Source organism: Neoarius graeffei, chromosome 9, assembly GCF_027579695.1.
Source record: "Neoarius graeffei isolate fNeoGra1 chromosome 9, fNeoGra1.pri, whole genome shotgun sequence".
NCBI classification, from domain to species: domain Eukaryota; kingdom Metazoa; phylum Chordata; class Actinopteri; order Siluriformes; family Ariidae; genus Neoarius; species Neoarius graeffei.
In genome coordinates this window covers 60,179,679-60,195,893 of record NC_083577.1, presented here as the reverse complement: position 1 = coordinate 60,195,893, position 16,215 = coordinate 60,179,679, and the positions used below count along the sequence as shown (strand labels likewise).

Below are 16,215 nucleotides of genomic sequence, written 5' to 3'. Positions count from 1 at the left end.
TATTGATGTGTGCTTATTCTGGTGCGTTTCATTTGTCTACAGTGAAAGCGAGTGTACCGTAAGTCTCTGTCCTCCTCTCCATGAGCGTCCAGATAAACTGACCCCCACAGACAGAAGCGATGACCACGGATGATTATGATCACAGAGGCGTTTATTAGGAGGAAGATCCCTGTTGCAGCTCCACAGTGCTGAGAGTGCTATTGAGAAAAAGAAAATCATTAGAACATTACCAACCCCCCCATACCGAGTACAACATAAGGCTGTTCACACTCATTTACAAAGATGCTGCAATTTGTTAATTATGCTATTGCTTCTGCTTAGTACGGTAGTTAGACGCTGAACCTTGCTTTCCTCACATAGCCCGACAAAACAGTTTCCCTGCTTCAGCTGGATCCAAACTCATTTCTTTCTGTTTACAGCCTTGTCCATGACCAATGGTTAACCGACAGTTACACTCTGAAGACATAAAACCTACTGATACACCCCGATCACAAATGACTGGTGACCCTATAGAGCATCAGCACTCACCAGCACACACTCGCAGACACCCTGCTGTTTGCAGCAGAGGCCCTTGAGACAGACGAACGCTCCACAAACGAGGCACAGAGCTGGGTCTTTAGGTGTCTTACTGCACACAGTGCAGGACTTCCTGTGGTAGTACTGGAAGATAGTGTTGTAGTTGTCAGGAAGCTGCAGCAGACGAGGAGCAGACCAGTGAGGGTCTTGCACCAACAGAGACTAGGAAAAACAAAAGTTCTGATTAAAATCATTTCTCTGGTTAAACTGACAAGCATTTGCATATGATGACTGACAAGAAAGGGAATGAAGCTGACCATGGCCTGCTGTGAAGGCGTGTCCGCCAGTCTGAGGAGCTCGGAGCACCACTGAGACATGAGCTCAAATGCGTTGATGTTCCATTCCAGGCACACTGGGCTGTTCATGGAGGTGCTGGGCTGGAACAAAGCAGACAGCAAACCCAAACCGCCTGCCAGCAATGAGAACTCTTCCTCTAGCTGAAAAACATTCAGTCAGTCTCAGAATGGCAATTCCCAATTCTCTGAAAATCGCAGTTCAATGTCTGGTTCATCACCTTTCCAAACCAGCAGAGACAATACAACCACGTGTGTGCATGTATTCCTGACATAGACAGTATATAAAAGGAGTGTGTGTGAGCAAGAGGATATGAGAATACCTGGCAGCCAGGTAGATTGTCCCCATAAAGGTGATGTTGAAGAAGACAGGCTAGACGCATGAACGGCAAACAGAACTGCTGCAACGTAAACTCTATGGATTGAGGAGACCATACACTCGTACTCAACTAGAAAGTTGGGGGGAAAAAAAACCCAAAAACAAAACACTTCATCAATGACTGAATCAACTGGGAATGGTCACAGGGATATTGGAAAGATATTTGATCAGTTGGGAAGAGAGCAGGAACTATAAAGCACAGCTACAGCAGCTATAGCATTATTCATCAGTATGGTGTGAATGGCAGAATAAGGTGAAGTGTAAAGCTAAAACATCTCCAAACCCTCAGATCTGACAATCCCTATTCCAAAAATGAATGCCATTTCCGTTAATTAATATGTCCTTCTATTAATGACACGTTATTCAGTTATTAAGAGACAGTGAAACGGTATCGATGCCACATATGGGCAAAATGTCTTCAGGTGGGGGGAAGGGGAGGGGGAATATCCACCACTGCCTTTAGCTTTGCAAAAATAATTTGCTGTCCTAAATATTTATAACTTTTTTCCTTTACTCGTTTTCTTGTGTCTGTACTTTCCATAATGAACACCTGTATTTCTATTTTCTGCTACTGACGGATGATCTCTCTTCTGCTAGAGTACAAAGACAAATTTGCACTTCCAATGTAAAATACATTAGCGAGTACATAAACTTCAGATCAAAGTATTCTTACCATCATCTCATTAGGGCTACTATCATAGATCCCCTTGGCCTTGGTGAGCTCACTGATCACATGACTCAGGAGTGCCTCCCATGATTTCTCAGAATTTGGCAAGTTCTATATACACAAAAAGAAAAAAAAAATAACATTGCAATGCCACCTAGTAAAGACTTAAACACACAAGGTCACAGGAACAACAAAGACAACATTTTGATAAATTAGCAATGCAATGAATCTCAAAGCAAGCATTAAAATTCTTTACTTCTGCAGGTCATGGCACATTCTAAGTGAAGGTGCAGATAAAACTCGCAGATTTTGCAATATTCTAAAGCTTCGGTTTTATCTGGCTGAACATCTAACAACTTAAAACGGCAAGCAAGCAGATGGGAAGACTGCAATGACAGATTTATTAGATAGCAGGCTAATACATTTTTGAAATCCAAGAGTGTCTTTACACAATCGCGACGACAATTCTGGTGTTATTTGCATTTACTGCAGACAGATAATGCCACACACACACACACACAACGGATCTGAGGGACATATTTTCTGATATTTCACTCTGATGGAGTCGCGCTTAATATTTTCCCATCGACTAGACGCGTTTTCAAAATGGCCAGTTCAAAATTAAAATTCTGATTAACTTGCATTTTTTGTGGATGTGTCCATAAAATACAAAAAAACATACACAATTTTTTTTTTTTTTAAAGCAAAAGGTCATCTCACACCAAATTTTGACCTTAAAAGATCATAGGCAACGGTTTTAAATTTAAATCTTTACATGTTAAAAAACCCTCTGTAATTTTCTTCTGGTCCCAAGAAGTATTGTTAATAAGTAATAATTAAAATAAGTTAGCGCGGATCACGGCAAATTTTTGTTCGACTATTTTCGTGACCACTCGGCGCGTGACGTCATTTAAGTCAAACAAACCGCTTGAGTTGAGTCCACTTCCGTTTACTTGCATTGCCGTTCGGCTTGAGTGCAGACATGAGTTCGGGGATTTCCAAAGAAAAACCATGCTTTGTTGTGCAGTGAACTGTAACAACGGGACCGGTTCAGGAAGAAGTTTTTACCTTTTTCCAAAAGAGAAGAGGCAGAGCAAGAGGACTGGCTTTTTCTGAAAAAGGAGAAGAGGCGGAGCAAGCGTTTTTTTTTTTTTTTTCTGAAAGAGAAGAGGCGGAGAAAGCGGATTGTGCGCGTGAAGCCAGAGGGTTGGCTTTTTCCAAAAGAGGAGACGAGGCAGAGAGAGTGGATTGTGCGTGTGAAACAAAATCAAGCAGTCAAAGAAGAAACGGAGCAGCAACGCTCAGGCAAAAAGGAGAAGATTGGAGGTAAACATTTTTTACTTTCGCTTGCAATTGACAAGAATCCTGAGGGATCTTGTACAATCATTGTGGAAATGAGACAAAGGGATATTTCCTCACTTAGAGTCGGCTATAAATAGTATAATGCTGTGGATGGCAGGCTAATGTGGCCTACCGGCACACTGTCCAGTAATCGTTCCCTATATCCACTAGGGAGGGCGGTTTAATTATTCTTCAAAAGGGCTCTTATTTAGTATTACAACGAAAGTAGGAATTTATCATAACTACCAGGATAAATCATTTGGATGCGAGTCTTGTTGAGGTCCGGGGTCCAAAATCGCTATCAGACATTTTACACAACCTCTCACGACCAAAGTCTGTACACGTGTGCTCGGTTCACAGGTAAACACAGAACTGTTCCCGGTCTGTTTGGCTTAAATGATGTCATGACGACTGACCCCTGGCGGTGAAAGTGCGCATAAGTGAGGTGTAAACAAACCTTTGGAAATTGGGCAAAACAGTACATTTTAACCGTTTTATTCAATTTTAGGGTGCAAATTAGACACCAGGAAGATTGAATTCGCTTTTTGGGTCGTTCTTCTAGACAATAAAGTTGATATTCTATGTTTCACCTCCTACCATTGCCTATGACCTTTAATTTATAATGGCTTACTGCTGTTTATAGCTTTTTATTTTAAATAAATGTCATTGAAATGTTTAAAGACATTTTTGGTCTACAGCATTTCTTTACATGTGCCTAAGAGTTTTGCATATTTGGACACACCTAATTCAATGGCTTTTCCTTTATTTTTATTAATTAAAAAAGGCTTCATGTCTTAAAGTAATGATGGATGTCGTTTCTCTTTACTTAGTTGAGCGGTTCTTGACATAATATGGATTACGACAGCTGTGGAATAGGGCTACTTACTGTATTTTTATTATTTACTTTTTGAGCTCAAACACATTAAGCCGGCAAGAAATTGCACTAATTAACTTTAACTTTTGACAAAGCACAGCTGTTAATTGAAAAGCATTCCAGGTGACTCCCTCATGAAGCTGGTTAAGAGAATGCCAAATCAATCAATCAATCAATCAATCAATCAATCAATCAATCAATCAATCAATCAAGTTTATTTGTACAGCGCTTTTAACAATAAACATTGTCGCAAAGCAGCTTTACAGAATTTGAACGACTTAAAACATGAGCTAATTTTATCCCTAATCTATCCCCAATGAGCAAGCCTGTGGCGACGGTGGCAAGGAAAAACTCCCTCAGATGACATGAGGAAGAAACCTCGAGAGGAACCAGATTCAAAAGGGAACCCATCCTCATTTGGGCAACAACAGACAGCCTGACTATAATATTAACAGTTTTAACAGGTATAACCCTCAACTGTCCTCATGGGGCCGTCCTTCACAGGAGTGGGGTGATAAAACTCCGACCAGACACAGGGCACCAGGATGGATCAAGCAGGTCCGAGGGGCAGAAGAGGCCAGCATCTCAAGTGTGTAAAGCGTCAAGGTAAACGCTGGCTACTTTGAAGAAACTAAAACATTGACACTTTTTGTTGTTGTTGACTACTACATCATTCCATATGTATGTTTCAGAGGTTATTTCATAGTTTTGAGGTCTTCAGTATTGTTCTACAATGTAGAAAATGGTCAAAAACACAAAAACCTATGAATGGAAAACACACAGTGCAAAAGCCTTAGGCACGTACATAGAAATGCAGTAGAGCAAAGATGCCTTCAAAAATAATGAAACCTAATGCATCTACATTAAAAAAATAATGATAATACTACTGTACAAAACGCAGTAAAAAGTGATAAATGAAACTGTCAATATTTGGTTTGACAACCCTTTGCTTCATTTACAAACAAACCATCTGCTACAATTAGCACAGTTTTAAAAAGAAATAAGCTGCCAAGTTTTACTGAGTCTCTTGCTCAGTAGCCAGCCACAGTTCTTCTGGACACTGTGACTGCTGCATTTGCTTCTTTTTTGTAGCAAAACCCAGTAGCCTTCATTATACTTTTTGTCTGAAAAGAGGTATTTTGTGCAATATGCTTCTTTCTTTAAATAACATGCAAACGTTTAATTTTGTGCTGGAAAACAAATGCTTGGAAATATAAAATATGATTTTGTCCTGACTCAATAATGTACATCATTAAAAAAAAAAAGTTCAAGACTTGCACAGTACTGCATGTGGAATGAGAATGTGTCGGTAAAGAGAAGTACATCTGGTTAATGGGAAATAAAGGAGCCTGAAGAACAAAGCCAACAACTTCCCTGTGCGTCTCATTTATATTCCATGGTCACACTTTCTCCAACTGAGATTTAATCGAGTGGAGCGCTAATGTACCAATCCTTACAGATAATGTTAAACCTCCATAATTATGATCGATGCTGTGTGTTTAAGTCTTAATTATTTTTTTTAAGACCAAACGTTGCAAGATTCTCCTTCATCCACAGTATGTACATACATGGTATGTGCAAAGACATTAAATACCAAATTTCTTATTACAATGGCACTGTTAAATCCCTGCGTAATGAAACAGTTCAAGGACATTACAGAATAAATAAATCCGAGTGCTGTTTCCTGAACAAAATGTATTAAAATAACCTGTGTTGTATACAAGTATGCATGCATGCATGCGTGCGTGTTCTCAATTAGCCATCTTTATGCTTAGCCAGTAATTATACAACCATGGAGATGCCTATGGTACTCCTATTCCTACTAGCTCATAATTGGCTGTGAAAACCATATCCGGTGTTCTGATTGGCCTTACCTTCTTGGCTGCCCCACTCTTGCTCCAGGCCAGTCTCTCCTCAGGGCGGAATTTAATGGACAGAGCAGCCAGGGCCTGAGTATACAGCAGAGTGTATAGCACTTTCACAACTGTTGTGAAGTGTTCTGCAGAGACACACACAAATGTAGCCATTCAAAAAGTGAGGAGATGCATAATAAAAGGCAAAAAAAAAAAAAAAAAAAAACCACAAGTAAGTGTATAAGGTTTGCTAACAAAAAACAGTACAGGTTACGGTGGCCGTATTCCGGCCTCTAAAGACTTTTTTTTTTGAAGAAACATGAACTTAAGACAGTCACTAAAGCCAGTCACAATCCCACTGTCCAACACCGAATACAGAAGCATCGCTCTTTATTCATCCCATCAAGCAACCAAGTGATGAGCATTTATTTTCTATATACCTGCAGGACAATGATTTCAGTAGCAACGGAGATAAATGACATTTATTTCACTGAGCTTTTCTTAATAATATGCAAATGGGGTATGTCCCATTAAAGAAACAAATCCAGATGACCGTCTCAAATAATTCCTCAGACCAATTCTATGGTGTATGTTCAAATCAAGCTCAAGTCAACTTTGTCAATTCTGCCACATGCACAAGACATGGACAGGATTGAAATTCCGTTTCTACCAGACCCTCAGTGTAAACATACAAGTACAAACAAAATGAGTAAAATGTGCAAAAATGATAATTTACGATAGAGAGGCTATTACATGGTGGCACAAAGATATGAAGTTTATCTTCGAGTGGTGAACATATTTCATGAGAAGATAAACATATCTTCACGTCACCATGCAATATTTATTATATACACACATCCACCCCAATAAATCTCACACACACACAATATATATAGTCGTTTATTTGTATAGCGCTTTTAACAATAAACATTGTCGCAAAGCAGCTTTACAGAATTTGAATGACTTTAAACATGAGCTAATTTTATCCCTAATCTATCCGCAATGAGCAAGCCTGTGGCGACGGTGGCAAGGAAAAACTCCCCCAGATGACATGAGGAAGAAACCTCGAGAGGAACCAGACTCAAAAGGGAACCCATCCTCATTTGGGCAACAACAGACAACATGACTATAACATTAACAGTTTTAACTGTTTTTGTTGATGTTATAACTCTTCATTGACGGAAACTTGAGTGCAAAACTGTTCATGACAACTGCAGTCCTAAAGTTAGCAAGCCAACTGTAGTCCTCAGCCATAAAAGCATTACTGTAGGTGTCCAGAGCATCTTCCAAGTGTGACTTCCAACTGTCCATATGGGGCCGTCCTCCTCCACAGGAGCGATGTGATGAGACTCCAACCAGACATAGGGCATCAGGATGGATCAGGCAGGTCCGAGGATCAGGCAGGTCCGAGGAGCAGGAGAGGTCAGCATCTCGATCCCAGGACCGACATGTAACTCAGAGGGACAGATTTTTTTTTTTTTGGGGGGGGGGGGGGGGGGGGGGGGTGTTAACACAGGTTGTTAGGTATGCTCAATGTCACCTGAATAAGTAGGAACAGTATACATATTGCACTGAGTACAAGCAGGGACTCCAGCAAAACTAACTATGACAGCATAACTAATGCCTGTGTTACAAGAAGGTAACACAGGCATTAGGGAACCCCGGGACATAAAGCAGCCAGCCACTACACCGTCAACAAACTCGAGTGAGCGAGAGAGTGGGGGACTGACAGCATCCATACATCCCAGTTTACCAAAACACTCTGAGGACCCTCCAGATCTACACCTTTCCCTCAAACACTTAAAAGGCTTGACTAAACAGATACGTTTTCAACCTAGACTTAAATGCTGAGACTGTGTCTGATTTCCGAACACTACTTGGAAGGCTGTTCCATAACTGGAGCTTTGTAAGAAAAGGCTCTGCCCTCTCATGTAGCCTTCACTATATGAGGTACCAGCAGATAGCCTGCACCTTTTGATCTAAGTAGGCGTGGCGGGTCATAAAGGACCAGAAGTTTGCTCAGGTACTGTGGTGCAAGACCATTCAGTGCTTTTAAAGGTCAATAGTAGTAGTTTATAATCAATGCAAAATTTGATTGGGAGCCAATGCAATGTGGATAGGACAGGGGTGATGTAGTCATTTTCTAGTTCTAGTAAGGACTCTTGCTGCTGCATTTTGAACTAACTGGAGCTTGTTTATGCACTTATTGGAACCTCCAGACAGTAAGGCATTACAATAATCCAACACGGAGGTAACGAAAGCATGAACTAGTTTTTCCGTGTTGTGTAGTGACATTAAATTTCTCATCTTAGCAATATTTCTGAGATGAAAGACAGCTATCCAGGTAGTTATCAATGTGAGTTTCGAATGAAAGACTGGGGTCAATAATCACCTCTAGGTCTTTTATTGCTGCATGTGAAGAAACAGGCCATCCAGAGTTACTGTGTAATCAGAAAACTTACTTCTAGCTGCATGTGGTCCTAGTACAAGTACTTCAGTCTTGTCAGAGTTAAGCAGAAGAAAGTTAATAAGCATCCAGTGTCTAATGTCCTTCACACATTCCTCAGTTCTATTAAGCTGGTGTCTCTCATCAGGTTTTGCAGAAACATTCAACTGTGTGTCATCAGCATAACAGTGGAAACTAATACAGTGTTTACGAATAATATCACCCAGGGGTAACATGTATAAAGAAAAAAAGCAGTGGACCCAAGACAGAACCTTGTGGAACACCAAAAACTTTACCTCAGTATGTCTAGAAAAATCACCATTTACATCAACATACTGATAGCGAGCAGTTAAATAAGACCTGAGCCAGGAGAGGGCCGTTCCCTTAACTCCCACAACGTTTTCTAGTCTATCCAGGAGAATGGAATGATCAATGGTATCAAATGCTGCACTAAGGTCAAGCAACACAAGCAGCAAGACACAGCCCTGATCAGACGCCAACAGTAGGTCGTTTACTACTTTAACCAGTGCTGTCTCTGTGCTATGATGAGGTCTAAATCCTGACTGATACATTTCATGGATGTTATTCCTATGTAAATATGAGCATAACTGCTGTGCCACAGCTTTTTCAAGGTTCTTGGAGATAAAGGGGAGGTTTGATAACTGCTAGTTTAAAGGATTTGGGTACAAAGCCAATCCTAAGAGAAGAATGTACTATTTTTAGAAGCGGTTCAATTACTTCAGGTATTATCTGTTTAAATAGACGTGTAGGTAAGGGATCTAGCACACAAGTTGAGGCTTTTGATGCCAAGATTAATGAAAGTAATTCAGTTTCTCTAAGGGGAGTAAAACATTCTAATTGCTGATCTGATAGTTATATTGTTAACTAGAAAAGCACTCAGAGAGCGCAGACCTCCGCCAAGAATCCTTTAAAAAAATCCGGGATCCAGAAGGTGATCCGGATCACCACCAAAATTTAATGGATTGTTACTTGTGCGCAGTCACACCTCTGGAAAAAACTTCAGAGCAATCCATTCATAACTTTTTCCGTAATGTTGCTAACAGACAAACCAACAGACAAACGCTACCGAAAACATAACCTCCTTGGCAGAGGTAACTACAGGGTCACTTATATTGTCTGACCTTAAATTAGTAGTTTGAATTTTTTGTTGGATATTCTCAATTTAGTCATTAAAAATAAATAAATAAATAAAAATTCATAAAGTCATTACTACTACGTACTACAGGTGTGCATGTGTCTATAGTGGACTTATTCCTGGTTAATTTTGCTACAGTATTAAAATAGGAATCTAGGATTATTTTTGTTCTCTTCTATTAGGAAGGAGAGATATGTTGATCGAGCAGCACTAAGAGCTTTTCTATACTTTAGGAAGCTCTCCTTCCAAGCTAATTTGAACACTACCAATTTTGTTTGACGCCATTTACGTTCCAGTTTTCGAGTGGTCTGTTTTAAAGTGCGAGTGTCATCATTATACCAGGGTGCTAATTTTTTCTCTCTGCTCATTTTCCTTTTAAGAGGAGCTACATTATCTAAAGTATAGCGGAACGTTGACTCTAAGCATTCAGTTGCCTGATCAAGTTCTGCAGGGGCTGACAGTGACCCAATCAAAGTTGATAACTCTCGGAGATCATTTATAAAGCTCTGTGCAGTAGTTGACGTGACTGTACGTTTAATACAGTAGTGTGGTGAGGTGCATATATTATTACTCAGACATATTTTGAATGAGATGAAAGAATGATCTGAGAACTTCAGACTGTGGAAGTGTGACTATATTTTCTACGTTTAACCCAAATGTTAGTATTAGATCGAGGGTGTGACCACCATTATGGGTCGGTCCTATGACATTCTGATTAACCCCTGCTGAATCTAAAATGGACACGAACGCTGTTTCCAAAGGGTCTTCTGGGTTATCAAAGTGAAATATTAAAATCTCTGACAACTAAAGCTTTGTCTAAGTAAATAACCAGGTCTGAGATAAAATCTGCAAATTTGGAAAGAAACTCCGAATATGGCCCCGGGGGCCTGTGAATAATAAGTAATGGAATTAACTGGGTAGACCTATTTTTCGAGGCTACATACATTATATTAGTATGAAGAACTTCAAATGTATTCAATTTATAACCAGGTTTGTGTGTTACACCTAGATAATCACTATAAATAACCGCGCCGCCGCCTCCTCTACCAGTTAGACGAGGCTGGTGTATATAACTGTATCCAGGAGGACCAGCTTCATTTAATGCTATATATTCATTTGGCTTAATCCATGTTTCTGTTAAACACAGAACATTAAACTCCTGATCAGTAATAAGTTCATTAACCATTAGCGCTTTAGATGTAAGAGATCTAATATTTAACAGCGCCACTTTAGATCAAAAGTGCTGGCAGCGGCTGTACAGTCAGTATGATCTAGTTTTATATTAATTAGGTTACTGGAACAAACACTGAGTATTTCTACTTTTTTGTTGAGCTCGGGGAACAGACAGTCTCAAATGTAGTGGACCCTGAGTGACAAGACTGTGCAGCTAGCAGACAGTTGGGTTTAGCCTGTTCGTCTGCTCCCTGGCCTTGGCTCTGGATTATCAGAAATTAACTAGGCCTGTTCTGAGACTATGACCTATGCTGCAGGAAATGAGAGCAGCACCTTCCCGAGTGGGATGGATACCGTCCCGCCCTAACAGGTCAGTAGTGCCCTCAAAATTAGCCCAATTATCTATAAAGCCCACACTGTTTTCAGAGCACCACCTGGACAACCAGCAGTTCAGCGACCATAACCTGCTGTAAGCTACATCATCACACCGCATTGGGATGGGGCCAGAGCATACTACAGCATCGGACATCACCTTCGCTAATTTAAAACACCTCTACAAAGTTACTCTTGGTAACCTCAGACTGACGAAGGCGTATATCATTAGCTCCTGCATGGATAACTATCTTTGAGAACCTGTGCTTGCCTAGGACCCTAAGATTACCTGCTATGTCCGGTACCCTGGCTCCCAGTATACACCTGACTAAAGCTGCTGGTGCCCCTAAAGCCCGAGCTAATTTCACGTGCCGTATGACAGAGTCCCCTATAACCAGAGCTCTTTCAGGTTTCTCAGTGGGTGCATCACTAAGGAGAGCAAACCTGTTTGACACGTGACGTGGAGGGGTGTGGTGTTCCTGTGGGCGAGCCTCAGCGGTAGCTTTGGCTCTACACTTATGCCGCCGAGTTGTCACCCATTTGTCCCGCTGTAAGGGCTCTAGTGCCGGAGTTGGGGGATTACTAACTCCACTTAGGGCATCCAGACTTTCCCCTACAGAAACTACACTGTTCTCATTCTCACGGACCTTCTCTAAAGCCTGGATATGCACTTCTAACACTATAATCTTCTCCGTCAGAGAGCTAACTAATCTGCACTTATCACAAATAAAGCTATCGCTAGCAACGGAGGAAGAATGACTAAACATCTTGCACTCAGCACACTGAACAGGCTAAAGGTGTGCCATGATGAAAAGGATTCACGTACCTTAATTGAAGATCTGTTGATATTAAAGCAGATCTGATGTGGATGGCCTCCGCTTATGGTCTTTACACAGGAGGAGAAAAGAAAAAGAAAAAAAAGAAAAAATGGAAAAAGGAAAGCAAAAGTGGAAAGTACAAAAAGGAAAGTGAAAGTACAATAAAAAAAAATGAAGGGGATACTGGAAAATTATTTGTAGAATTTTTTTTTTAAAAAAAGATTAGTAATTAACGCCAACAATCGTGGAAAAAAAGACTCGGCGCAAACAACTTGGGAACCAGGAAGTGCGTAGCACAGAAACTAATAAATAAATAAAACATCTCCATCTCAGACACACAACCCCGATTCCAAAAAAGTTGGGATAAAGTACAAATTGTAAATAAAAACGGAATGCAATGATGTGGAAATTTCAAAATTACATATTTTATTCAGAATAGAACATAGATGACATATCAAATGTTTAAAGTGAGAAAATGTATATCATTTAAAGAGAAAAATTAGGTGATTTTAAATTTCATAACAACATCTCAAAAAAGTTGGGACAAGGCCATGTTTACCACTGTGAGACATCCCCTTTTCTCTTTACAACAGTCTGTAAATGTCTGGGGACTGAGGAGACAAGTTGCTCAAGTTTAGGGATAGGAATGTTAACCCATTCCTGTCTAATGTAGGATTCTAGTTGCTCAACTGTCTTAGGTCTTTTTTTTTTTGGTCGTATCTTCTGTTTTGTGATGCGCCAAATGTTTTCTATGGGTGAAAGATCTGGACTGCAGGCTGGCCAGTTTAGTACCCGGACCCTTCTTCTACGCAGCCATGATGCTGTAATTGATGCAGTATGTGGTTTGGCATTGTCATGTTGGAAAATGCAAGGTCTTCCCTGAAAGAGACGTTGTCTGGATGGGAGCATATGTTGCTCTAGAACCTGGATATACCTTTCAGCATTGATGGTGTCTTTCCAGATGTGTAAGCTGCCCATGCCACACGCACTAATGCAACCCCATACCATCAGAGATGCAGGCTTCTGAACTGAGCGCTGATAACAACTCGGGTCGTCCTTCTCCTCTTTAGTCCGAATGACACGGCGTCCCTGATTTCCATAAAGAACTTCAAATTTTGATTCGTCTGACCACAGAACAGTTTTCCACTTTGCCACAGTCCATTTTAAATGAGCCTTGGCCCAGAGAAGACGTCTGCGCGTCTGGATCATGTTTAGATACGGCTTCTTCTTTGAACTATAGAGTTTTAGCTGGCAACGGCGGATGGCACGGTGAATTGTGTTCACAGATAATGTTCTCTGGAAATATTCCTGAGCCCATTTTGTGATTTCCAATACAGAAGCATGCCTGTATGTGATGCAGTGCCATCTAAGGGCCCGAAGATCACGGGCACCCAGTATGGTTTTTCGGCCTTGACCCTTACGCGCAGAGATACTTCCAGATTCTCTGAATCTTTTGATGATATTATGCACTGTAGATGATGATATGTTCAAACTCTTTGCAATTTTACACTGTCGAACTCCTTTCTGATATTGCTCCACTATTTGTTGGTGCAGAATTAGGGGGATTGGTGATCCTCTTCCCATCTTTACTTCTGAGAGCCGCTGCCACTCCAAGATGCTCTTTTTATACCCAGTCATGTTAATGACCTATTGCCAATTGACCTAATGAGTTGCAATTTGGTCCTCCAGCTGTTGCTTTTTTGTACCTTTAACTTTTCCAGCCTCTTATTGCCCCTGTCCCAACTTTTTTGAGATGTGTTGCTGTCATGACATTTCAAATGAGCCAATATTTGGCATGAAATTTCAAAATGTCTCACTTTCGACATTTGATATGTTGTCTATGTTCTACTGTGAATACAATATCAGTTTTTGAGAGATTTGTAAATTATTGCATTCCGTTTTTATTTACAATTTGTACTTTGTCCCAACTATCCACATTCACTGGATATGAGCACTCGTGTGCTCTGATTGGCTACTACAAGGATCTCATCTCATATACCATGAGTAGAGAAAAACAAAATGGCAGCTTAATCAAGTATTTAAAAGAAACAGAATTAGCTAAATGAATATAGCTTCCTTCCCTCAATATCTCCTGTTCCACACTCCAGCCCAGTCAGTAACGGTAATGCACCTTTAAGTTGGTTTGCCAACCGCCAAAAAAAAAAAAAAAAACCAAAACAAAAATGGCAGCGCGTGTTACTGAACCAACCAAAGACAAAATTAAAAACCTCTACTCGAAAACAAAACCCCCCAAAAATACAAAAACACAAAAAAAGGGAATAAAAGTATTTGATGGTAAGAACATTTTTATTTTTCAAGAATTATAGAATTTTTCTTCATAAATTGCTACTGTCATTTCACCAGTTTGTTTACATTCTAAGTGGAAATGATTATCAGACTTTTGTATAAAAGTTTTTATTCATTGAATTCGCAAAAAATAAAAATGCTCCATTTCTCAAAATCCAGTGAAAGTGGATATAATAAACAGTTATTCCACTCAATCTCGTCATACATGGCTTATAGCCAACTTGGCACGATGCAGTTCGTCGACCATTAGCTCATGCATGACTCGATTTTGTGGAACACCACACACAAACACACTTATTCAAAAGAATTTTAATTTTTGAACCGGTTCTCCATTTTGACAACACACGTCCTGTCAGCGGGAAAACACTGGAAGTGACATCATAGGCATGAAATATCGGGAAATTTGGTCAATCAGATCCATGATGCATTTTGTAAGAAAAATGTGAGTTTTTCAACGCGAGATAATGAACTTCATATCTTCAAGCCAACGTGTGATATTTTTATTACATGGACACATTAATTTAATCTCATTATCTGTAGCTGCTTTATCCTGTTCTACGGGGTCGCAGGCAAGCTGGAGCCTATCCCAGCTGACTACGGGCGAAAGGCGGGGTACACCCTGGACAAGTCGCCAGGTCATCACAGGGCTGACACATAGACACAGACAACCATTCACACTCACATTCACACCTATCGTCAATTTAGAGTCACCAGTTAACCTAACCTGCATGTCTTTGGACTGTGGGGGAAACCGGAGCACCCGGAGGAAACCCACGCGGACACGGGGAGAACATGCAAACTCCACACAGAAAGACCCTCGCCGGCCACAGGGCTCGAACCCGGACCTTCTTGCTGTGAGGTGACAGCGCTAACCGCTACACCACCATGCCGCCTCATGCACACATTCATGAACCAAAAATAAATAAATAAATAAATAAATAAATAAATAAAAGTTCCCAAATTTATCAAAACAATACATTGATTTCCTAGCGAGCGACATACAGAGACTTGAGTCACTGTTTTGAATCTCCAGTTCCTGGATGTAACTTGTATGAAAAATACAAGTGGTGTATTTCCCAGTGAAACACTTGCCCACATGCGTGCTGGATAGTGGACGCCTGCAAATCAGAAACCCAAACAAGGGACTTGCCACTTGTTAGTGTGAATTTAAGGACATTGAGACACAGGGATCAAAATCATTTGAATGTGAATGCATCCATGGAAGATGGTAAATTGTGCATCTATTCATAATGCCCATCTCCAGGAGTCAGACAGGAGCACAATCAAACTCCATTATTGTGCCATTCTGTGGAGGACCACATAGACAGCTCACAAACCAGCAGGTGTGTCTGTACACACAGTCAAGGCCCATTTGTTCAGCTCTGTAACTTTACTTAAAAGACTTCATTTCACACCCATGTCTACCATGCTATGTGAAAAATCAATGCTCCATTTCCCGATGAGTGGAGTAAAGATAATTGTTCTGGCTCTGATCAATGCTGAATTGACACATACACAAAACTGAGTACTGTTCCCCTGAGGTCAACATGGAGGACAGACTGAGCAGAGTGGGGTAACAAACATGAGCGTTCAAAAAGGCATCGAATTGGCTTTGGCTGCAATCTAGGTTGAGGAACTCATTTCTGCTCATAAACATCACTGCTATTTTACACATTGGTCATTTTCATTTGAGCAGTAATTGAAGCTCAGTGCCAGGTGAGGTGGGTTAAGAGGCATATTGGCAAGAGTGCTTTTAGAATAGATGCAACTTCACACTTAGATGAGCAAGAAAGCACTTCGGAGGAAATAGCACAGTTTTTCCCCCTTTTTAACCCCACCCCCGCCAAATGGACATACAAAAGTCTTTCCATGAAGAGCAAGAATGGGAAAATATTCCACAGTTCTGCAGTGTGCATTTCATTTATATACTGTTTCCAAGGATTTATTCCTGAAACACTCA

The 16,215-nt window shown here is 40.5% G+C and overlaps 1 protein-coding gene across 2 annotated transcripts in view; it reads right to left on the bottom strand.

Annotated features, from left to right (window-relative positions):
- The window catches only part of ubr3 (ubiquitin protein ligase E3 component n-recognin 3), a 111,521-nt gene that overhangs the window by 2,534 nt on the left and 92,772 nt on the right, over nt 1-16,215 (bottom strand). For both annotated transcript variants that reach the window (XM_060929990.1, XM_060929991.1), the window contains exons 33-38: nt 6,005-6,129; nt 1,922-2,026; nt 1,193-1,318; nt 834-1,013; nt 529-738; nt 58-197 (exon numbers count right to left, since the gene is read on the bottom strand). In XM_060929990.1, coding sequence (XP_060785973.1) covers nt 58-197; nt 529-738; nt 834-1,013; nt 1,193-1,318; nt 1,922-2,026; nt 6,005-6,129 — 886 coding nt within the window. The remainder of the gene's footprint in view (nt 1-57; nt 198-528; nt 739-833; nt 1,014-1,192; nt 1,319-1,921; nt 2,027-6,004; nt 6,130-16,215) is intronic.